Source organism: Esox lucius, chromosome 20, assembly GCF_011004845.1.
Source record: "Esox lucius isolate fEsoLuc1 chromosome 20, fEsoLuc1.pri, whole genome shotgun sequence".
Taxonomy (NCBI): domain Eukaryota; kingdom Metazoa; phylum Chordata; class Actinopteri; order Esociformes; family Esocidae; genus Esox; species Esox lucius.
This window is the reverse complement of record NC_047588.1, coordinates 23,878,916-23,904,219: the sequence shown is the minus strand read 5'-3', so window position 1 is coordinate 23,904,219 and position 25,304 is coordinate 23,878,916. Positions and strand designations below refer to the sequence as shown.

The 25,304-nt window shown below is 39.0% G+C and overlaps 2 protein-coding genes across 3 annotated transcripts; both read left to right on the top strand.

The window, feature by feature from the left end:
- Positions 1-5,431: 5,431 nt before the first annotated feature.
- hcst (hematopoietic cell signal transducer) lies at positions 5,432-11,921 on the top strand. 2 transcript variants are annotated; one of them, XM_034289076.1, is made up of 5 exons: positions 5,432-5,494; positions 6,229-6,297; positions 6,552-6,578; positions 8,472-8,603; positions 11,796-11,921. In XM_034289076.1, the coding sequence occupies exons 2-5, from the start codon at positions 6,249-6,251 to the stop codon at positions 11,837-11,839; spliced, it is 252 nt and encodes an 83-aa protein (XP_034144967.1). In that variant the 5' UTR covers positions 5,432-5,494; positions 6,229-6,248; the 3' UTR covers positions 11,840-11,921. The 2 variants fall into 2 exon arrangements, with proteins under 2 accessions (XP_034144967.1, XP_034144968.1); XM_034289077.1 differs by having other exon boundaries at positions 5,473-5,494; positions 6,226-6,297.
- A 3,131-nt stretch (positions 11,922-15,052) lies between these two features.
- On the top strand, positions 15,053-18,696 carry tyrobp (transmembrane immune signaling adaptor TYROBP). Its single transcript, XM_010885062.4, has 5 exons — positions 15,053-15,877; positions 16,376-16,396; positions 16,555-16,701; positions 17,207-17,271; positions 17,422-18,696. Exons 1-5 carry the CDS (start codon positions 15,832-15,834, stop codon positions 17,476-17,478), a joined length of 336 nt encoding a protein of 111 aa, XP_010883364.1. The 5' UTR covers positions 15,053-15,831; the 3' UTR covers positions 17,479-18,696.
- The last annotated feature ends 6,608 nt before the right edge of the window (positions 18,697-25,304 follow it).

Below are 25,304 nucleotides of genomic sequence, written 5' to 3'. Positions count from 1 at the left end.
TCGACCTCCATTTCCACCCCATCGGCGGAAATCCGAAACCCGAGGAAGGAGACGGCTCGCTGGAAGAATGCGCACTTCTCTGCTTTAGCGTACAGGCCATGCTCCAACAGCCGCCTCAGCACCCTGCGAACGAGAGACACATGCTCAGCACGCGTAGCGAAATACACGAGGATGTCGTCGATGTAAACCACAACTCCGCGCCCCAGCATGTCCCTAAACACATCGTTCACAAAGGACTGAAACACTGCCGGAGCATTCATCAACCCATACGGCATCACCAGGTACTCGTAGTGCCCCGTGATGGTGCTGAAGGCCGTCAACCACTCGTCTCCCTCTCGGATTCTCAACCAAGTTGTACGCGCTCCTGAGGTCCAGTTTCGTGAAGAAGCACGTCTCAATGCACTGGGAAATAAGGGGGATGGGATATGAATAACGGGCTGTCAGTTTATTCAGCGCCCTGTAGTCAATGCATGGACGCAAACCCCCATCCTCCTTCTTCACGAAAAAGAAACTTGAGGAGGCGGGCGAGGTGGAACGGCGGATCTGCCCCTGCCGCAGAAATCTGCCCCTGCCGCGCTAAATCTGCATATTCCGGGGTAATGCGCACTGCGGAGACACTATCTGGACTTTCCACCGAGGTCGCACCAACGGAAACACCTAGACACCTCTCCTGACACCCCTGAGACCACCCTGTCAACACTCTCTGCGACCAGGAAATAGTTGGGTTGTGTCCCGACAACCACGGAAGACCCAGCACCACAGGGAAGGCAGGAGAGTGGATAACATGGAATTCAATTTGTTCAGTATGGGCGTGCTGTACAGTCATAGTGATGGGCACCGTGACATTCTCAATGAGACCAGTGCCTAGTGGTTCGCTGTCTAAGCCTGTAATGGACCTAGGTTGAGACAACGGCACCAGCGGAATACGCAGTCTCTGTGCGTAACTGCTGTCCATAAAATTCCCAGCTGCGCCTGAGTCTACGAGCGCCTTACACTGGGAGTTAGCAGGAAAATCAGGGAGGGCCACCAAAAGTGTCATGTGCTTCGCAGAGAGACCTGACAGTGTGTGTGGTCTACTCACCTGACTCTGTGTAGGGGTGTCAGGCTTCCTCCACTCGGCCCTTTCCCGCTGGAAACAGTAGGAGGCAGAGTGTCCCTTCCTCCCACAAAAGGAACACTCCCTAGACCGCACCGTCTCCCTTGGTGCGGCGCCTCCCACTTCCATGGGTTCAGGTCTGGTGACGGGGTGTGCCGGAGGGGGCTGATCATTCCCGGTGCGTCTGCGGGTGGCTAGCAGATTGTCTAGCCGGATCGCCATGTCGACGAGCAGGACAAACGTCAACATGGCGTCCCGGCATGCCAGCTCCCTACGGACGTCAGGCTGTAAGTGGCACCGGAAATGATCAATAAGTGCCCCCAGGGTCCTGAACTCCAGGGCGAAGGCCTGCACGCTCCTTGTCCCCTGCCTGAGGTGCACGAGACGCTCGCCGACCTCCCTGCCATCGGGCGGATGATCGAACACGGCCCGGGAAGAGGCCAAACGAACGCCCTGTAATGGGCCAACTCCGGCCTGTTAGTGGACAAAATGGAGTTGGCCCAGTCCAGCGCCTTGCCCCTCAGGCAGGAGATAAGGGCCAAGACCTTCTCCCTATCCCCCGGGTGAGGGCTGAGGGAGGTGAAGTAGAGCTCCAACTGGAGCAAAAACCCAGAGTACTGGGCTGCGTCCCGGCCGAATCCCTGGGGAAGTCTCAGTTGAATGGTCCTCGTCTGTGACGGTGGAGACGATGGCAGGGGCACTTCAGCCGGGGTGTGTGTCGGGGTTTGCTGCTCAGATGGCAGCCTCGCCTCCAACCGCTGCATAGCCTGGACCATCTCCGTCACGGCCTCCCCCAGGGACGCGATCATGTTCCCATGCTGGTGTAGTAGGTCGCTCCCCGCTGACTCCATTTGGTTGGGTGTGGTATTCTGTCACGAGGTGTGTGTAGTGGAGTGCGTTGAAAAAAGGCGAGCCAAATGCAGGGAGGCGATGAACGTTTCTTTGTATTTAACACACAGTGAAAAATGGCGCGCAAACAAGCGTGCATACATACTCTCTGGTACAGTCAAAGGACATAGAACAGCACCACACAAAGACAGCCGGAAACACAGGAACTTATACATGCGATCTAACAAGGGAATCGACACCAGGTGCGTGCAATAACAAGACATGACAGTGCCGTGGGAGGAGGAGCGGCGTGGCTAGAAGGCCAGCGATGACCTCCACTCGCGCCCTCGTTACAGTGTGCAAAATATTTTGACTAATCTTGTCGAATTTTGTCATTTACAACCCTATTTCCTAATTAGATAATATGCATTAAAATCTATGGATATAAATAAATCTTCCCATTGCATATTAAATGTTGAAACATGTTTTGTAAGGAAGGCTATTTTTAAAAAGTAGGCTATTTCAAATAACTATGCTTTTCTGTGGTCTTTCTGGCATAGTTGAAACATTGCTTTTTATTTTTTTAAACCCTCCCGGAGGTGTCTGCTTCGCCTTCAAGATTTCGTAGTCGTTTTCTGGAGCTGTTGCGGGAGTGTGTGGCTTTTGAATCTGGTGCCACACTTAGTCACATGAACAAACACTCACCTAATGTCTTACTGTAAGAGCGAGCGGAGCTGTTTTCTTGGCAAAAGATCATAAGTCACACAATATGCTATGTGATATACTATTAATCTATTCATTGATTAATTTGGCATTTATCCTGCTAGACATTTTGGCCTTGGATATTTTAATCTGCTGGACAACTACACCTGACACCAGTGAAAAGCTGGCATTTGCCGACTACCGTAAACCTTGCAGAAAAATCTATTGAACAAACTCCAAAACATTTCTTTGAAATTGACAGGCTTTAAACGTGGCAAATCAAAAGTAATCAAAATCTGGATAACATGGTCATAGACCCTGTTTGAAAAACAGTGGAAATGAATACAAATAGAATAATCGCCCTGCAGTATAAAAGATAACTGTGCGTTCTGTTAGATTTAAGTATATACACTTAGCAACTCAACACCAACACATTTAAAATAACCATTATTAAAAAATATATAACCCCTCCATCCTGATTTTAAAAAAAATTGGGGGGGGGCAACATTTAGAGATCTGGCATAGGGCGCCAGATTGCCCAGAAACGCCTCTGGCCTTCTGTACACAAGGCTGTAGCGAGGAAGGAAGCGTGAGCAGTAACCTTTGTCATACGTACGTTGCAGGCTGCTTGGTGGGCTGCTGCTGTTTAACTTGATATAAAAAAAGAACTTGTTTTTAATCTTGGTGCTGAGCTAGTTTCTAACAGCTTCATTCATGTAGGTGTTTTAATGAAGCCACATAGATGATAGAAGTAGAAATTCAAACTATGAAGAGACCTGAGACAATTACTGCAGAAAAACACAAGGTTAAATCACTGAGCCATGAGACAGGCATGAAGTTAGGGCAAACTGCTAATATATAGATCTATATTTTTTGTAACATCCAAATCACACCACTGAAATCATGGAAAACTATTTTAGGTCTCACCATCCCCAATGTTGAGTGACATATGGTTGATATTTGAGAGTGGATAATATTTTGACCAGTGCAAATGTATGCCAATTAGCCTATAGATAAACCCAGAGGAGGGAAAATAATACAGAAATGAATAAATACAGAAATAAAAGAACACAGAAATAAATAAATACAGAAATATATAAATACAGAAATATAAGATTATGGAAATTAGTATTCAAATAAATATATACAGAAATGAAAGATTAAGGAACTAAATAAACAGGTAAATAATATTGGTGAATACATTTATTATTATATTTCTATGCATAAATATATTTATTGATACATATTTATTTATTTTATTTATTTTGTCCTAAACTAGGCTCAATCCATGTCTGCGAAATCACCCCTCTATTTTAAACAAGAGAGGTTTAGCTAGCCTCACTCATATTTCTACAGTAGATCATTGGAGTTGGCTGCCTCGGTGCAGACGAAAACAGACCATATATATGTATATATATATATATATATATATATGTGTATATATATATATATATATATATATATATATATATATATATATATATATATATATATATATACATACATATATACATACATATATATATATATATATATATATATATATATATATATATATATATATATATATATATATATATATATATATATATATATATATGCATGCAGTTTGGGCATCCAATGGAACTGCACCTATCTGGCATTTTGAAATATAACTGGTAAAAGTTGTAGAGTTGTCGATGGTGGGCAATGGAAGGAGACTTTTTTTTTCCCACCAAGTGGGCACTATCATATGCCGTGACGTCACATGAAAACTATCAATAGGTAACATTTAATTAAATGCATGTTGTTGTATCTGGTTAAGTAAGTTCTTTCCAATGGAGCTTTTTTGAAATGTTAGGGAAAATACTGTTGCTATGGTTACTCTGGTTGAAGTAGCTTGAGTTTAGTTTGTATTTGTATTTTTTTCTGATTTAAATAGCTGACAAGCAGAGGAATGTATAAAATAATTGTACTTTTTCTCCATCTTCCCGGGAAAGTGGGTTAAACGGCAGCTGTTTGGGAAATATTGCAAATATGTTTCAGTTTTGAATCAAATGCCTGCACACACGGCAGTTCTCCATATAAGATGGTCTCTAATGTGAAACAACTCTGTTTAGATTATCTCTTTGTAGGTTGCGCTCTGAAAACCCCAGGAATGTTCACATTGACCATTTGGCATGGGGGTTACTGTCTTGGAAACCTGTGTAGAAAGCCCTTAATGTATAGGCTAGCTGGCAACTAACATTACAGTGAGAAGATAATGGAACATTCACCGAATGACATCTGTGCTGCAATTTTCCAATAAACTTGAGCAAACTTCTCCCTCGATTTGATACGGGTTCTACATTATTTGACCACTATACGTAGCCGCCGATTTCTAACACAGCCTTTATTGTAGGCTACTTGTTCTTGAACAAGTATAGTATATGGTGGAACTATGCAGAGACCAGTAGCTATAAATAGATACTGCCAGTTGTGGTGGTAATTTGCGTGGAGACATTTAAGGGCCTTGACACTGGCAAAAAACATCTCCTCGACTTATTTTATTTTAAGTCAATTAGGGCATACTGTCCATAGTTTTCAATAAAACAGAGTATTTATTTGTTAACTAATAAAGTCAATGGTAAATTCAACTCTTTCCTTGAATGCTTATTATTTGATTTTCACAAGATTATAATAAAGCTAGTGAATTCAGGATTTGAAACCACAAACAACATTTTCCAGAGAACTAAAGTGCAATTTCAAAGGCCTACAAACAGGAAGTGTACTGTATCAGAAAAGAGAAACAAGGGAGGGGGAGGTGCAAAGAAATCAGTCAGTATATAAAAATGAAAACTGCCGGTGAGCACTAGTAAAACACGGTGCTATAGTTAAGGTTACATTGAGGTAAGATCATTCTATTCACAACAGAATCTATTCATTCTGGTCAACATACTTGTTTATTTTAAGTAGTCGACAAAGCAATGAATTGAAATTGTTCATCTTATCTGCAATTGCGTGTTTCAATTCCATAACTCAGTCAATTAAGAAATCTTTTTTAATTAATTAATTGAATGTCTTAGTATTTCTTTAATTGCAGGACAGTTTGGTGTCTGTATAGCATGTTCAAAAAGGTTTCTAGTTGAATATATAACCTTTTCTGTGTCATGTTCTCATTTGCAGGCAATCTTTTTATTGTTTTCCCATATCTGACTCATTCTTTCTTAATTTTTTGCATGAATCACGTTACTCTACTTCTGTTCTACTGACAAAGTCAGATGTGTATTCTTTGTTTTTATAGACATGGTGGTCACAATGGCCTTTATAATAACAGTTTTCGCAACACGGTAGCCTAGTGGTCAAGAGCATTTAAGCAAGTAAACAAAGATTGCTGGTTATAATAAATTTCATTCTTTCCCTGTGCACGACAGTTAATCCTAATGGTTCCCAGGTCGTTCCTGTAAATAGGAATGTAAATAGGAATTTGTTGTTATCACGACTAACTGGTACAAAAAATTTATTTCAGAATAGTACACTTTCTTTTAAAAGCTCATGATTTTTTCAAAGACTCAAAGGTTTTGTTGTGGCTTTTCATTCTGAATGTAAATGGTAATTCATGACATTGTGTTCTGTTTCAGCAGATATTGCAGTGGTTAACAAAATGGCAGAAAATGCGTCATTGCTGATGGTTCTTTTCCTTTGCCTCTGTGGTAATTCTGATTAACATTCACACCTATATGTCCATCTGAATGTGTGAGCGCATGCATGTATGCCTGCTGCATGTATGCTGCAAGTGGGTGGGTTATCCCACACAGGAAAGTAAGACCACAGAACAGTTGGTTTGAAATGAAACTGAAATGGAGCTTCTATTGCTTATCAGAAATGTACTAAAATTCATTGTTTTACTGATACATTAGAGCATAAGCATTACATTAATTACAATTTCAATTTTTTTCTCCTCAAGAAAATGTTGTGACTGCAACAGATACAGGTATGTATGACCATATAGTTTTAAAATTGTCTAATCTTTTTTTGATATTCTGTTAAATTATATCCAAATAATGTTAACCTATTAACTTACTATACAGTGGATATAAAAAGTCTACACACCCCTGTTAAAATGCCATGTATTTGTGATGTAAAAGAATGAGACAAAGATAAATCATGTCGGAACTTTTTAATGTGACCTATAATGTGAACAATTCAATTGAAAAACATACTAAAATCTTTGAGGGGTTTAAATGAAACATAAAAACCTTACAATAACCTGGTTGCGTAAGTGTACACTCTTATATCTGGGGATGTGGCTGTGTTCAGAAATAACCAATCACATTCAAACTCATGTTAAATAGAAGTCATTACACACCTGCCATCATTTAAAGTGACTCTGATTAATCACTAATTAATCAGTTCAGCTGTTCGAGTAGGATTTTTCTGACATTTTCTTAGTTGCATCTCAGAGCAAAAGCCATGGTCCGCAGAGAGCTTCCAAAGTATCATAGGGATCGGATTGTTGAAAGATATCAGTGAGGAGAAGTGTACAAAATAATTTCCACAGCATTAGATATACCATGGAACACAGTGAAGACAGTCATCATCAAGAGGAGAAAATATTTCACAACAGAGATATTACCAAGAACTGGATGTCCGTCCAAAATTGATGAAAAGACGAGAAGAAAGCTGGTCAGGGAGGCTTCCAAGAGGCCTACAGCAACATTAAAGGAAATACAGGAATTTCTGGCAAGTACTGGCTGTGTGCTACATGTGACAACAATCTCCCGTATTCTTCATATGAATGGGCTATGGGGTATGGTGGCAAGACGGAAGCCTTTTCTTACAAAGAGAAACATCCAACCCCGGCTGAAGTTTGCAAAAACAAATATCAAGTCACGTGGGAAAATGTGTTATGGTCTGATGAAACCAAGTTTGAACTTTTTGGCCATAATTCCAAAAGGTATGTTTGGCGCAAAAACAAACACTGCACATCACCCAAAGAACACCATACCCACAGTGAAGCATGTGTAGGCAGCATCATGCTTTGGGGCTGTTTTTCTTCTGCTGGAATGTCAGGGTGGAGGGAATTATAGACAGTTCCAAATACCAGGCAATTTTGGCCCAAAACCTTCAAGCGTCCGTTAGAAAGCTGAAGAGGAAGTTCACCTTTCAGCATGACAACGACCCAAAGCACAACCAATCCACAAAAAAGAAGATTACCAGAAGAAGATTAATGTTTTGGAATGGCCCAGCCAAGAGACCAGACCTGAATCCAATTAAACATCTGTGGGGTGATCTGAAGAGGGCTGTGCACAGGAGATGTTCTCGCAATCCGAAAGATTTGAAGCACATTTGCAAAGAAGAGTGGGCAAATATTGCCATGTCAAGATATGCCATGCTAATAGACTACTACCCAAAAAGACTGAGTTCTGTAATAAAATCAAAAGGTGCTTAAACAAAGTATTTGTTTAAGGGTGTGCACAACCAGGTTATTGTGAGTTTTTTATTTCTTATTTTTCCCCCTCAAAGATTTCAGATTGTTTTTCAATTGAATTGTTCACGTTATAGACCACATTGAAGGTGGAAAAAGTTCTGACATGATTTATCTTTGTCTCATTCTTTTACATCATAATAACCTGGCACTTTTACAGGGGTGTGTAGACTTTTTTTATCCACTGTACCTGGCAAATAATTTCTCCAAGGTGAATATTTTCTGAATGCCTTGTATCTGGAAACACTGGTCACTTACTGTAAGCATAACAATTCGTAGGGACTTGAGATCTTTCAGATGCTGGGTGGCAATACTGTAATGCTCATTATCACTTTCAACCAAAAGAAACCACACTTGTCCTTATTTGTTTTCTCTTAATTATTCACAATTCTCTACCAGATAACTTGTCCTGCTACAGAATTAAGCCTGGCACCATGGCTAGCGTAATCATTGCAGATGTGATCCTAACCATTGGTATTGTCATTGTAACATACCACTGTGCCAGCAGACGCAGACTTCGAAAAGAGAGGGGTAAAGTGCCATGCAGGTTTTTTTTTATTAACAGAGTATTTGCTCTCTGCTTTCATTGGAGTAAGGGACACTGCCCTTTGCATAGTATGAGCAATACTGTATGTGAAATTTAAAGCAGATGCTTTAAAGTTTAGCTTCCACTTTCACATGTCATAGTTACAGCTAGCTTTGACTGCAACTACGGAATTGTTTCCTTACTGGTCATTGGATATTCACTTGCCAACTATGGAGGACCAAATTTGACTACATTTGAAATCAATCAATAAATAAATGTATCAATAAATATATTTATACATAAAAATATAATAATAAATGTATTAATCATTATTATTTCCCTATTAATTTCAATCCTTGATCATTCATTTCTATATATATTTTTTTTAATTTACATATTCAAACACACATATATATATATATATATATATATAAATATATTTACTTCTGTATTTATTTACGTGCTTAAACTATGAATAGTGATAGGCAACATGGAGATGCGCCAAGGATCTAAAACAGCACTCACCGTCTTCACAGTCTGATTCTATCTGCCGCTCTGGTCTGGATTGCTACATCTGACTCTTAAAGTCCCAAAGTCTCATTAGCTTAAAGACAAGGATAAATAAATACAGAATTACAAGAATATGGAAATAAATAAAAACTGCAATAAAAGAATACGGAAATTAATACAAAAGTATTTAAGTATATAAATACATAAATATAATATTATGGATACATTTATAATATAAATATTTGTATTTTTTTATTTATTCATTTATCTCTATTTATTTATTGTTGCAAGTTTGGTCCTCCAAGCCAACACCTTGTGCATTGTTTCATAGGCTCAGACAAAAGAAAAATATGAATAAACTCATGCAGGCTCAGCAAATACATGTTTCACGCTGGGGAAGAGCAGTGGATAATCCCTATTGACTCAAATACTATTCAGGAATTTGAATTTGTTCCTGACTAACAACAAAGTTGTTAAAAAAAAATAATCTGAGGTTCTAAAAAAATAGTTCAATTAAAGTTCTATCTTTGTCATCAGCGTTCACCAAATGTATCTTATATAGTGTAATATCTATTAACCATTTTTAATAGGTCAACAATGTGTTTTAATAAAGTGTACAGTGGTTTTATTATATTAATCCAACGTTTTTCGCAAAATCATGGAAAAACAAACACAGTAAGTGCAGTGGTCATCATGCAACTATGGAGAAAATTAAACCTTAGTATACTTTATTAATATACATGGTTGACCTAATTACAATGGTTAATTGATATTACACTATAAACAAAATCTTGAGTGCAGATTACATCATGAAACATCCGGTTAAGAAGTAGTGGGAGTAACTGGGAAAAAAAGTATTTTAACTATGGTGATTGCAACACATTCAAGTCTCTACAGTCCATAAAGATTATACATATGCATTTATTGAAGATATAAAAAATTATGTCAAGCCTATACAGTCAATATAAAAAAGTCCACACGCCTGTTAAAATGCCAGGTTTTTGTGATATAAAAGAATGAGACAAAGATAAATCATCAACTTTTTCCACTTTTAATGTGACCTATAATGTGAACAAGTCAATTGAAAAACAAACTGAAATCTTCGAGGGGGAAACCTGGTTGCATAAGTGTGCACACCCTCTTATACAGTAACTGGCGATGTGGCTGTGTTCAGAATTAACCAATCACATTCAAACTCATGTTAAATATAAGTCATTACACACCTGCCATCATTTAAAGTGACTCTGATTAATCACAAATAAAGTTCAGCTGTTCGAGTAGGATTATCCTGAAATGTTCTTAGTTGCATCTCAGAGCAAAAGTCATGGTCTGCAGAGAGCTTCCAAAGCATCAGAGGGATCTCATTGTTGAAAGATATCAGTCAGGAGAAGGGTACAAAAGAATTTCCACAGCATTAGATATACCATGGAACACAGTGAAGACAGTCATCATCAAGTGGAGAAAATATGGCACAACAGAGACATTATCAAGAACTGGACGTCCCTCCAAAATTTATGAAAAGGTGAGAAGAAAGCTGGTCAGGAGTCTTCAAAGAGGCCTACAGCAACATTAAATGAACTGCCGGAATTTCTGGCAAGTACTGGCTATGTGCTACATGTGACAACAATCTCCCGTATTCTTCATATGAATGGGCTATGGGGTAGGGTGGCAAGACGGAAGCCTTTTCTTACAAAGAGAAACATCCAAACCCAGCTGAAGTTTGCAAAAACAAACATCAAGTCCCCAAAAAGCACGTGGGAATATGTGTTATGGTCAGATGAAACCAAGGTTTAACTTTTTGGCCATAATTCCAAAAGGTATGTTTGGCCAAAAAACAACACTGCACATTACCCAAAGAACACCATACCCACAGTGAAGCATGGTGGTGGCAGCATCATGCTTTGGGGCTGTTTTTCTTCAGCTGGAACTAGGGCCTTAGTCAGGGTGGAGGGAATCATAAACAGTTCCAAATACCTGGCAATTTTGGCACAAAACCTTCAGGCGTCCGTTAAAAAGCTGAAGATGAAGTTCACCTTTCAACATGACAACGACACAAAGCACACATACAAATCCACAAAAGCATGGCTTCACCAGAAGCAGAAAAATATTTTGGAATGGCCTAGCCAGAGATCAGACCTGAATCCAATTAAACATCTGTAGGGTGATCTGAAGAGGGTTGTGCACAGGAGATGTCCTCACAATCTGACAGATTTGGAGCGCTTCTGCAAAGAAGAGTGGGCAAATATTGCCACGTCAAGATGTGCCATGCTAATAGACTCCTACCCAAAAAGACTAAGTGCTGTAATAAAATCAAAAGGTGCTTCAACAAAGTATTGGTTTAAGGGTGCATACTTATGCAACCAGGTTATTGTGAGTTTTTTATTTTTTATTTCCCCCCCCCTCAAAGATTTTAGTTTGTTTTTCAATTGAATTTTTCATGTTATAGGTAACATTAACGGTGGAAAAAGTTCTGACATGATTTATCTTCGTCTCATTCTTTTACATCACAAAACCTGGCATTTTAACAGTTTGAATTAGATATATCATTGAGTGCAAGATAGCCACATATGTGTAATTTGTACTGAGAAATTTGTAGTAAATGTGTGCACTGGAAAGGTGTATGTTTCTAGGTTACAATCTGGCCCTAAAAAAATAATCAAATTTTCTTTTTCTTTTGCTCTCTCTAGCTGATAAAGTCTACATGAACGTCAGGGCTAACTGCAAAACCTGAAACCACATTATATATAATATTTGACATTTATGTTTTTTTTTTATATGCACTCTTGTTTTACCTTGTCTTTCAATAAAAGTTGTAATTTTGAATTGTCTCATTGAATATCAGATGTTCACTGCCACCTCCTGATAAAACCTCAAAGCTACAGCTTCAAGTTTACACTGAATGTTTTATATCTAACAATATTTTCTTTCAAATGAAAAGAAGATGCACAGAACTTTGTGTTGAATCAGTTAGTAAAGAGATGTGCAGGAGTCCCTCGGACATGACAAGCCTATGCAAATAACATTTTAGATTACTATGTATGTATTCTTTATCTGTTAATCTGTTCGTTCTATACTGGCCAAGTCAACATGCTTCACACACTACGCTTTTTACTCAGCCAGATCTGTAACTTTGAACCATCTGTCTGATCAACATCCTGTCTACTGATGGCTCTAAATGTCTTTGTTTATGGGTTGAAAAGAGGAGAGACGTTAATCCATCATGTACAAAAAGCAGTAGGAACATCTTTTGGTTAAGATAAATATAGATTTGAGAAGCTGCAGCAGACCATGGGTGAATGAGTGTACAGATAATATCCCTAAATCCCTCTTCCTAAAATACCTAACATTTTGTTGCCTTTTGACCAGTGATTTTTACATTCCCTAACAACCAACCAAAAGCATTGTCATTCAAACAGAAAGGGAACAAACAAAGAAGGCCCTTATTACCAAAATGGGGTTGTAAAATGGGTTGTGAAGGGTGCTGGCCAAGCCAGTCGAGTAGGGTCTTATTCACCCAGGAAGTCCACTCGATTTTGCTGCAATATAAAAGAGTCTTTTCAACCAGAATAATGTAAACAATACAGAAAAGTGTGTCTTATTATTTCTATAACATTTCAATTTGCATGTACCGAGAGACAAAATTAAATAGGGTTGTGGACTATAAACAAGGCATATACACTGGTGAGCCAAAACCTTATGACCACACACAGGTAAAGCAAATGACGTTGATCATCTCCAAACAAGGGCACATGTCAAGGTCTGGGTAGATTAGATGGTAAGCGAACAATCAGTTCTCATAATGAACGTGTTGGATGCATGACAAATGGACAGGAGTAAAGACCTGAACGACATTGACAAGGGCCAAATTGTTATAGCCAGATTGCTGGGTCAGAGCTTTTCTGAAATGGCAAGCCTTGTGGGGTGCTCCCAGTCAGCAGTGGTGAGTACCTAACAACAGTGGTCCAAGGAGGGACAAACCACAAACAGGAAACAGGGTGTCGGAAGCCCAAGGGTCATCGATGTGCAAGGGCAACAAAGGCTATCCATTCTGGTCCGAACTGACAGAAGATTTACTGTGGCACAACCTACAGAAAATGTTACGGGAGGAATGTGTCACTACACATAGTGCATCACACCCTGCTGCATATGGGTCTGCGCAGCTGCAGACTGGTCAGAGTGCCCATGATGACCCCTGTCCTCCATCAAAAGCATCTACAATAGGCATGATAGCTTCGGAATTGGACCATGGAACAGTGGAAGAATATTCTGTTTTCTTTTACATCACGTGGACAGCCTGGTACGTGTGCACTGTTACCAGGGGAAGTGATGGCACCAGGATGCACTGTGGGAAGACAACATGGAAGGAGTGTGATGCTCTGGGTAATGTTCTACTGGGAAACCCTGGGTCCAGTCATTAATGTGGAGGTCAATTTGACACATGCCACCTGCCTAAACATCACTACAGATCAGGTGCACCCCTTCATGGCAGTGGTATTCCTTGATGGCAGTGGCCTCTTTTGTAGGATATTGCTCCCTGCCACACTGCACACATTGTTCAGGAATCGTTTGAGGTACATGATGAAGAAATCAAGGTGTTGCGACCCCAAATTCCCGAGATCTCAATATGTGGGATGTGCTGGACCAACAAGTCCTATCCATGGCAAGCTCCACCAAACACCTGTCTATAAGGTCCCCCATTTCACAGTGCGTGTAAGAGAAAAAAACACAAGCTGTAAAGTCCAAGGAACTCTCCATAGACCTCTGAAATGTCAAAGCATACATTTGGGGTTATTCAAAAGTTATTAAAAAATGTTAGTGCTTTGAAAGTTCCAAGAGCACAATGGGCTCCATTGTGAAATGGAAGACATTTGGATCAATCAAGACTTCCAAGAGCTGGCCATCAGACCTACTTATTTAATCGAGCAAGACAAGCCTTGGTCAGGGAGGAGTTTTTTTTTTGCAGATGGGAGTAACTGGCAAAAAGAAAACCATATTTTGCATTTGGCATGCAGCCTGAAGGACCGTTGAGAGCATTAGGAAAATTATTCTCTGGTGTGATCGAACTCCAGTGCATTCAAGAAGTATTCAGAGCCCTTCACATTTTCCACATTTTGGTATAGTACAGCCATATTCAAAAATGTATTAAATCATGTTTTTAAACCTTAAACCTACACATAGTACCTGATAATGTCAAAGCAAAAACAGGTATTTAAATTTTTGGGCAAATATATTAAAAAGCAACAACATAAATATCACATTTGCAAAACAATTCAGACCAATCCCCTTTGTCAGTGACTACAGCTTTGAATATTCTTGGACATGACATGTATTGCACACCTGTATTTGGGGAGCTTTACGATTCTTCTATGCAGATCTGTCAGGTTGGATCGGAAACACACTATAGTCATTTTCAGTTGTCACCTGAGATGTTGACAGGGATATCATTTCAGATTAACTAGTGGTTAAAACAACATGGCCTGATTAGTGCTGCTCTCAGGTGTTGGTAACCACAGCCTACAGAAAACCACTTATGAGAAAGGCAAACACTGAAGGGAGGTTGAGAGGAAATGGTTTAGGTTTAGACACCACGGTAACAAACAACCACTTTGTCCAAAACCGATAATGGACATGACATGCCTCGTTGACAATTTGCAGAGCAGGACAACACTATGGCTAGATTTTCACAGGCAATCCATGTCCGGTCTTTTTGTATCAGCTATTTTTCTGATATGATCTGACTGGTCAAAAGACCAATTGATAACAATAAAATATAATTATTGGCCATCTGAATTAAAGAACAGTGTGAACAAATACATTTATATTATGTGGTTGTATTTACACAGAAAGCCCTATTGTAATCTTTTTTTACTAATTGGCCTTTTGACTAATCACATTATTGATGTATTTCAGTGTTGATGTCTGATACTACATCTTTATATTTATGTGAAATGTGTTTCACTCTGTGTTTAAATTGTTTATTCATTGATTTACTGATTAAATCTAAAAGGAGAAGCGTACACAATGTGCTCAGTCAAATAAAGTGGAGTGCACGTTGAGGCTCCTCATGTTGGTCGACTAGGTGATTTCCTGAATTGGTGAATTTAACCATTTACGAGCAAAACTTCACACTGGCTTCTCTAGTATTGGCTTTACCAACTGCACAATAGAGTGGAGGTTTTCATATGCTGTTTCATAAGAAATATGTTAAGACACGCCTGGCACACTGGTCACCAGAAATGGCCGACTACATACTACACAGTACTATACTCTATAAACTACATCATATAAGTTATTTTGGTAAACAAAACATTACAGTAACATTGACTGTTTGTGATGTGACAAAATGACAAGTGACAAAATAAAATTATTGATTTATTTTTGGACGGTGAAAACATGTTGCCAACAACAGTGGCTTTTGTTCTTTAAGCAAATGTTCTCAAACTGTTTAAGCTGACTTGTGTAGAGACACACAGAACAACCCTCACATGGACATGACATCACAGTGGAAGAAACAAAACTGACTTCCCCTTCAGTCTACTTCTCCATTACTCTCACAGATACACTCACAGATATGCAAATACTTCACTAGAAGGTTTTAGACAATCGTGTCATTTTTTTAGGATCAATCTCTGAACCATTTGTTACAGAGTTCCTTGGACAAAGACCCAGGGACCAAGAGCTTAAGACCTAACCTCCCATCTTTGCAGTAGGAGCAAGCTGAAGATGAGCAAGGCTCTATGTATTGTGTCTCCCCTTACAGGAATGTTTGGTATGAGAATCTCTAATTCTTTGGAAAAGTTGAAGAAATAGCAACATACAGTGAAGGAATAGCCTAGTACTATATTTTTTCTTCATGTTTCTAGGTACTGAAACTTGTTTCGGAAATGAATATTACTAACAGAGATTAACTTTCTGTAATCGTTTAGTTCATTTATTGTTTGGAGTGTTTTATGCCATTTTATGCCTTTTTGGAAAGTAAGACATTTGTACAATTCTTAATACCAAAAACAAAACAGATAGTTAAAAATTATGTGTGTAGTTGTCTGTGTGTGAGTTGGTGTGTGTACATGAAGTGTATTTTGAAGAAAGTTGGTGAAAAATTACTTACATTTTTTCCAGGATTTTCACCTGGTATAGGGGTCATTCAAGCAATATTGTAATGTAAATGTACTGTATTGCATGCTGAGGACAACGTTGTTAACTTTTGTATAGGAAGTAACAATCCCTGCGCTGATTGCTTGACTCTTCATTCAAAATTTTCTTTCAGATCCTGCTGAAATAGAACAAGGTACAGTACTTGGAGGTTTTCATATCATCAGCAAGTAATACAATTTGATAATCTATTGTTTAGACAATATTCTGTAAACCATGTCCCTCCAAAATGTTGTGGTGTGCCTCATCTCTCTCTTTCACTGCCTTGCACTCCTGTCTTTTCCTTCTCTTAAGATTGTGGCCATTGCTACCAGATAGATATTGGCGCAGTAGTGGGTGTCATTGCCTGTGACATCATCCTGACGCTCCTCATTGCTCTCACCGTGTTCTGTTTTGTTGCCTTCCAGAAGAAGAGGAGTCAACTGGAATCCAGACAGGAGGGTGAGAAAGTGTGTGTTTCCCATGTATGACTGAGAACACATTTTTCACCTTGCCAGATCAGGGATTCACTTCAGCAACCAGTTGTTACTGGTCCGATTCTATGACCCATAGGCTGCCCTCCCACCCCACATGCATGCATGTGCCTTTTTGCTGCTTGTTACTGTGGCATATATTTAGATGTTAAAATCTCTACCCATCCTCAAACATTGATTTGTTAATGTTACCTCTCTCAGGCCAAGGATTACCTGAGCCAGCAGTCAGGCCCGCATAGGCTAAATTGAATGAAAAAGGAATACACATCAATTAGAATTATGGCTCTGAAGTTCTAGTTTAATCTGAACGTTTCCTTAACTTCAGTCTGTAGGCTCTCCATTGATTATCGCGCTCTACATTGCACAAACAAAACACACATTTTATTGACTGCAATTTGATTTCCAGGCCCACTAAAATAAATACAAAATGAAAGGGGGATCATTTTTCAACCCTCTACACTATATTTGCTCAGGTAAAGGGAAAAATCTCACAGCATCCAAGAGGAAGACAATCGAAATCACAGAGTCTCCCTACCAGGTAAAGAGACAACCTCTAGCAGAGCACACTGTAGTTTTCAAAGCATAGAGACATATATTAATATGATAATTAATATATGTGATTCTCCCTTGACTTTCTTTTCTCTTGTTGAATTGTTTTGAAATATAATACTTATTTGGCCTTTACTAGGAGCTGCATGGAGTTCAGTCAGACGTGTACAGTGATCTTCAACAGTTTCGGAAATGAGAATACTTTTGGGTAATTTGACTTATTTCTGTACTGAACTGCATACTGATCCCTAAATCAGAGAAGAACTGAGATGTGCATTCATTCTCCTCTCCTTACTGATATTTTTAAGTTGTTTTAATAATTGTACAGTACAGGGATACGGTGTACTTGCAAAAGTATTGCCTTATTGATATAGTTTATCTAATCTTTTAATTTAACGTGTTGCTGTTTTTAAGCACATTAGTGCCATTTTCACAATTTTATGATGAATTTTCTAAACTCAAGGTCTGCATGGAGTTCAGTCAGACATGTTTACACTGATCTCCAACAGTTTCAGAGATTAGAATACTTTTGGGGAAATTTGTCTTCTTTCCGTACTGAACTGCATGTATATGAAAAGACCTAAGATGTGCATTCATACTCCTCTCCTCACTGATATTTTAAAATGTTGTGTTTTTGTTTTTTTTAAATACAATTTTACAATGTTTGGCGTGTTTGTTTTCTATACAAAATGTTTATGTTGTTGTTTTACTTATATTTCATGTTGCTGTTGTCTTATGTATATTTACTTATAAAAGTATTGCGTTATTGATATATTTTATCTAATCTGTATATTTAACATGTTGATGTTTTTTTTTTTGCATTTTAGTGCCATTTTCACAAGCATTTGGTGAATTTTCTAAACTCAATGTCAGACTTGTTATACAGCCAAACATAGATTCAAACCTTACACTTGCATGTTAATTCAAACTGCACTTAACACTTAGGCTACCAATAGTCAGTTATCAAATTCATAAACATGAAACCATGTAAGCCTAATTGAATAATTAAGTAAATTATAAAGATAATGGAATGTAAGTTTGGAGGCAGTTTAGTTAAACCAGTTAAATAATATAAAAAGGAACACTGAGATATTGTGGCATGTCCAAAATGTAAAATCTTGCAGATTTTTTGCTGGCCCAACTTCTGAACGCGCCGGTGTTACGAATAATTCAGTGACCGTGCGAATTCAGTGTGCCTGTCGGAAGTGCGCATGCGCTGCTATCGAATATTTATTTCTGTCAAAGGGAGCTTGTGATATGTCGTCCACTTGTTGCTCTTTGCTCCCGACATTGTCTTCATTCTAAAATGCGTCTGGTAACCTAAGCTTCGTGGCGCTGCAATATTAACCTTGTGATCTTTGCGATTCTGCATCCATAGAAACGTAAAAAAAAAAAAAAAAAAAGAACTGTGCAGCAGAAAGCAAGTATTGTGTTGGTAAACATATGGGTGTAGTACTGTATTGTTGCAATGACAAATGCCATGTTTGCGTTAGCTAGCACAGCCAGTCAAAGTAACTGTGAACTTATAGTTTGCCAATTCTAACTTATAGTGGTTTTACAAAGGTCGCTGCAGTACGTAAGAATATCTTGCTGACTGTAAGATTAAACACATTTTGTAAATGTATTGCTAAAATGTATTTAAACAGATAAAAGTAATATGTCAGTAACATTTTGAAAGTGTGGTTGTATATTCTGGTCTGCTGTGAAGTGATGTCAAATATAACAAGCCTTACAACAATGTCATTTTGGACTGTGAACATTGTTTTATGAAGTATACTAAGCATGTACACCTCAAGGTGAAATACACATTTTTATAGTTCTGTACATATCAATTATCATTAAATAGAAAGAATGTCTACACAAAATTAATCAATAATAAAATAAGCCTTAATGGTAGCGTTTTTGTCTGTTATCAAATGATCCACCATTCTAACCCACCATTTTAGGTAAATTAATCCTGTTAGAAAACTAGATGGGAAATGATTGCTTACATTACTAGAACATACACTAGCCTATGAGAAAGGTCAATCAAACATAACAGGACCAAAAGGTAAATCAATCAATCAAATGTATTTATAAAGCCCCTTTTACATCAGCAGTTGTCACAAAGTGCTTTTACAAAAACACCCACCCTGAAACCCCAAGGAGCAAAGAACAACAGTGTAGAATTTCAATGGCTAGGAAAAACTCCCTAAAGGCCGAAATTTAGGAAGAAACATAGAGAGGAACCAGGCTCAGAGGAGTGACCAGTCATATCCAGTAAATAAATATCATTGTGAAAGATGCATTCGGTAATGTATTTACCACACAAAATACATATTGTAATGAGACCAATGTTTGTCAGTGAAATACATTTGGACAAAAATGTCATGAATTTATACATTTTGAAATACATTTTGATACCTGAAATGTATTTTGAATCATGTTGAAAGTTGGAACACTGTGTAATAGTGCAACAATTAAAGAATAATGTTTCTCAATATCATCCATGGTACATAATAGCATTAAAGGATTCACAGAATCCAGAGAAATCTCTGTACGCAAGAGAAAGGCCCAAAAAACAGTATTGGATGGGCGTAATCTCTGGGCCCTCAGGCAGCACTGCATTAAAAACAGACTTGATTCTGTAGTGGACATCACTGCGTGGGCTCAGGAACACTTTTGAAAACCATTGTCTGTGAACTCAGTACATCGCTGAGTTCACAGACAATGGTTAAAACTCTACCATGAAATGAAGAAAACATATAAACAAGTTCCAGAAACACTGCCGTCTTCTCTGGGCCCAAGCTTATGGGCTGAGGCAAAGTGGAAAACTGTCCTGTGGTCTGTAAATATACTACATTTAAATTATTTTTGTGATGCCGCATCCTCCAGGCTAAAGAGGAGAGGGACCATCCAGGTTTGTATCAGTGCACAGATTAAAAGCATCCATGATGGTACGGGGATGCATTAGTGCACATGGCATGGGTGACTTGCACATCTGTGAAGGCACCATTAATGCTGACCAATATATACATGTTTTGGAGAAACACATGCTGCCATCCAGATCAAGTCTTTTTCAGGGAAGTCCTTGCTTATTTCAGCAAGACAATGCCAAACCACACTCTGCACGTATTACAACAGCATGGCTCTGTAGTAAAAGAGTCCAGGTGCTAAACTGTCCTGACTGCAGTCCTGACCTGTCACCTATTGAAAACATTTGGCGCTTTATGAAATGAAAAATACGACAAAGGAGACCCCGAATTGTTGAGCAGCTGAAATCCTGTATCAAGCAAGAATAATAAAACATATCACCTTCAAAGCTACAGCATTGGTGTCCTCAGTTCCAAACGCTTACAGAGTATTGTTAAAAAAAGAGGTGATGCAACACAGTGGTTAACAAGCCCCTGTCCCAACTTTTTTTAAACGTTGCTGACATCAAATCAAAAATGGGCATGTATATTTCCAAAAACCGTAACAGTTCTCTGTTTTAACATTTGATATCTTGTTTTTATACTATTTTCAATTAAAAATAGGAATAAAGCATTTACACATCATTTCATTCCTTTTATATTTGCATTTTACACAGCCTCCCAGCATTTTTGGAAACAGGCTTATGGGCAGCTGAATTGTCACGATCCCCCGTGATTGTGTGTGTATGGATGTCTGTTCCCCTTTCTGTCTGTGCCTCTGTTTTGGTCGTCCTGGCAACCTATTAGGGGGTAAAACCTATTATTTGTAGGAAATACACTTCAAGTTCATGGATTGGCACCAAGCAAAATTAAACATATACATAGTAAATTTAGCAAAACTGTCATGTTTTATTCATCAAACATTTCAGTAGGCACTGTGTAAACCACAGGAAAAAATAATAATAAATGCAGCACACTTTGGCCCAAGTTGGCAGAAATGGAGTGAAACCCAGTGTCTTCGGGAACATTCTCAAACTCTATTTCTAGACAATGTTTGTTTGTTTCTGCTATTCTCTGATTCTCACCCTGCAAGCCACCGTTTGACGCTGTTTCTGAATGTATCCCACCGTGTGCGTGTAAAATCCTTGGTTTTTTCTTTCTTTATGGACGTGAGATGCATATAGCATTGTTTATAATAATTTTTACTGACTTTTGAAGGAGGTCTGGCCGTATTTTCATCTTCTTCGCTACTCAATGTTGGCAACAAGGGCGCAGACATCTTGGACTGTAGGTCCAAAAAAGCAGCCACCCTATTGGTCTAGGGTTGTCCAAACTATTCCACAGAGGGCCGTGTGTCTGCAGGTTTTTGCTCTCTACTTGTATTTGATTGACTAATTGGGTTACTAATTGGTTCGTTTCTACCCTCACCTGGTTGTGTAGGTGTGAACAGGGTACAAATTAATAGGAAAAACCAAAAACTTGCAGACACATGGCCCTCTGTGGAATGGTTTGGACACCCCTGGTCTAGCGAGACGCACTTGACGATTAGACCGCGTAGCCTCATCACTCATGATCAAAATGTGATTACGCGAGGAAGGAACTATTCGCTTTATTCACCTACGGCACTTCCTTTAAACCAAAACGAGGCTGTGGGGTACGGAAGTAACGTTGGCCCGCCCATCTGTAGACTTCTGTCATAACGTTACCTACAATGCCGCCGCATTGTTGTGTTCCCAAATGTACGTCTTCAAAGAGAAAGAAATCCTATACAGGTCAAACCTTCCATCGTTTCCCCAAAGATCCTGTACTTTGGAGTGAATGGATTCATAAAATAAGAAGAGATCCCGGTTACCATTTCAAGGTAAGATATTAACATTAGTTTACAATGCTAACGTTTGCCATATGTACATTAACTGTCATGGAGATAGCTAGCTAAACCTTCCGGCTAAATAGACATGACTTGATTAGCCACACACCCGTCCTTTTTAAGTTATTACAATCGAAGGGCTGATTCGGGGGTAACGTTAAGCAAGTTGTTGCTCTTTTTACTAGCCTGGTCAGCTAACGTCCTGCCGTGGGTAGCCATGTCTTACAGCAAAATATAAACAAGACGTGATCTGTGCCTGTTTATGATAATAACCATTGCTAATCTAGACCATGTTAAGCACAGTAACATCCATTTTACTGGGTTTGTGCATCCCAGTAGATGACATTACTGATTCGTTTTTAGCATCTGTTACCTGTGAGACCTGAATAGTACCTTCCCCAACCCTATGTAACATCGCTATGTGAACTGAGCAACCCATGCCTGTAAACAAATTAACTTATACTTAATATTTAATCATTTTAATTACCAACAGTAGCAACCTGCCTTGCTTTGTAGTGACACTTTGGAAACAAGCTATTTTGACTGAGGGTTCCAATACACTTTTAGCTAAAGATCACATCAACTGCACATAACATGTTATTTTTAGTCTAGCAGGGAAAGATGTACTGTTGATATGAACGATCAAGATGTACTGTTGATATGAACGATCAAGATGAACATTTGAATGTTTAGCAAGCGTATTTGTTCTAGCAGTGGCACCACTCCTCAAACTGAGCAGTTTATCCACAGTCATGATATCTGAATGTTGTAAGGTGCCTCGTTTTTTCGCATTGAGCGAAAAGACTTCGTTCTCACACTGACTGTCTCGCTCCTCTTGACTGTCGGTAAAATAATTTATTGTTAACACTCAAAATAACAGTCAGTCTGGTGTGGTTAATATCTTAACAATGCTTAGCATCAGCTTGTAATGTTGTCACGTCCTGTTGTTTTATCTAGCTAACAAGCTAACTTTAAAAGTATAACGTTAACTAATGTTGATTTCAGAAAAAAAGCAGTGATATTCCGTGCATTACCTTCCACGTTGTGCACATATCCCTCAATCCAGTTGCTGTATCCTTTCAGAAAAACAGCCCGGGGAATCATGCAGTCCTTATTGGCCCATTTTTCGACGTAGTCCACTGTTATTTCGGGAAGACATGAAAGATTTGATGTCCACACAGGTATCGCCATGATGACAGACGCCCGCTGCTGCGCTCTGTCAATGAACTTCCGGTTTAGAGTGTACCCCCTAGCCTCGTTTTGGATTTCAAGATGGAGGCGCGGTGAATAAGGTCAATTGCCGACTTTAAACCAAGCGTGCCGCACAAGCCCTGAAAAGTGAAGCCAAAACGTCTCGATCGCCCCCTGGTGAGTGGTCCCAGTATAGGTCATAAACCCCGCCCTCCCCATGTTATTCAATGGGACGCGAGACCAACTAAACAATTAAATTACCCTTCAAATATATTTTTTCCGAAGCTGGTTTCTGTCATTTACTGTAGTTTGTATCACGCTAATGTAAATTCAAGAGTTTTTTATTAAAATAAGTTTGTTTTTAGTTAGTTATTTAATGCTCTAAAAACGGTGGTGTGACGTCGTGATTCACAGCTGTGATTGACAGCTATCTGAGCCGAGGAGCCACTGAATCTTCGGAGGACTGAGGAGATTGGAACTTTACATTTAATCTCTAAATTTCTATAATTAATATAATTTCACACGGACATAATGGGTTGTTCTGCAGTACATTGTGCTAACCGATCTGGCATTTCCAATCGATCTTTGAATTTTTTTCGGTAAGTTAAATTTATAAGCTATTTAATTAGTAAATAAATGTAATGGGCTAGCTAACGTTAGCTAAAAGACAACAAGCCTCGTTAATAGCCATGTTAATAGCTAGCAGGTGATCGTTAGCTAGAAGTTACCAATTATTTTTGTATTAGGCCTATTCTAAATTAAGGTTAAACATGATGTAAGTTAGGCTATAACATATCGTCTAGGTTTAACAAGCAAAGGTTGTACTGTACTTGGACTTGCGATTGATTACGGTGTGCGCATTCTGCGAGGGAGATTGAGGGCGGGGCACAGGGGTGGGGCCGTTGATTTCGCGGCTTTACGGCTTTACTTCCTTCTCGCTACTGCGCATAACTACTGCGCAGAACTGGTCCCAAGATCGCTATCTGCGCAGACGAATGTCCAAGATGTCAGCGTCGTATCAGGACACTGGTGGCTTCATTTTTCACCAATGGAAAAGAGCGAAAGGGCGTCGTCCATTATATATACAGTCTATGCTTTAAACACTAATAAAAAATGAACTGCAGGATTCTACATGGATAACTTTTATTTTCTCGCTCGAAACCAATACATATTTTTAATGCAATGAAAATAATTTTGTGCCCCATATATGGGAACGGGATTAAACAAAAACCGGCTTCACCTTATGGCCTACACTGAATTGTATCTGTCCGAGGCAGTGGACGCCCAGTGTTTTCACTGGGAGGGGTGGCAGCATTGTCACTCCGGGACTAAATTATTTTAAGACGAAGGGGGACTCAATGATATTGGAACGGGTTACCATAGAGATTAACAACTAAAGTAGAAAAAATATAATACCATTCAATAAAATTAAATACGAATATTGTGGATCATAATATTATTTTTCTAATCAAACCATTTCTTCTTAATTTCATTAACTGGTATACACTCAGATGAGGCAGAATTTACCACAGCTCTAACCTAGTGGTTGCAAACTCCGGACATCGAGTACCCCCAACAACACACATTTTTGTTGTAGCCCTGGACAAGCACACCCAGTTCAACTCAATGAGAGCTTGATAATTATTTGACAGGTTGAATCAGCTGTGCTTGGCTGGGGCTACAATGAAAATGTGTACTGTTGGGGGTACTTGAGGACCGTAGTTGGGAACCACTGCTCTAACCTGACCCCAAGCAATTTTCTTCTCTTATTTGTCAAGCCATTGCAGAGGGTTCCAAAAAGTATGGCCTGTTTGGTGTACACTTCGGTATTCCGAAGTTCTATTTCTGCGTCCTGTTTCTTCTTTGTCTTTGATTTCCATGTTGGCTGTTCATTGTCTCGAGGCAGTGAACTCGCAGCACAGTGGTGACACCTGCTGGTCATCAATAAATATTGCATGTTTAATGTTTATAAAGACGCATTTTCCTTTATATCCTACAAGACTTCGTGGTGCAATGGTTAGCTTTGCGAACGGGAATTGGGATGGGTTACCTAATCAGCTATTGTTTGTGTGC

Coding starts and splice junctions, on each gene's coding strand:
- hcst (XM_034289076.1), top strand. CDS start 6,249: ATGGCAGAAAATGCGTCATTGCTGATGGTTCTTTTCCTTTGCCTCTGT. Junction 6,579..8,471: donor TGTGACTGCAACAGATACAG/GTATGTATGACC, acceptor ATTCTCTACCAG/ATAACTTGTCCTGCTACAGA. Junction 8,604..11,795: donor CAGACTTCGAAAAGAGAGGG/GTAAAGTGCCAT, acceptor TGCTCTCTCTAG/CTGATAAAGTCTACATGAAC.
- tyrobp (XM_010885062.4), top strand. CDS start 15,832: ATGAGCAAGGCTCTATGTATTGTGTCTCCCCTTACAGGAATGTTTG. Junction 16,397..16,554: donor TCCTGCTGAAATAGAACAAG/GTACAGTACTTG, acceptor CCTTCTCTTAAG/ATTGTGGCCATTGCTACCAG. Junction 17,272..17,421: donor TCACAGAGTCTCCCTACCAG/GTAAAGAGACAA, acceptor GGCCTTTACTAG/GAGCTGCATGGAGTTCAGTC.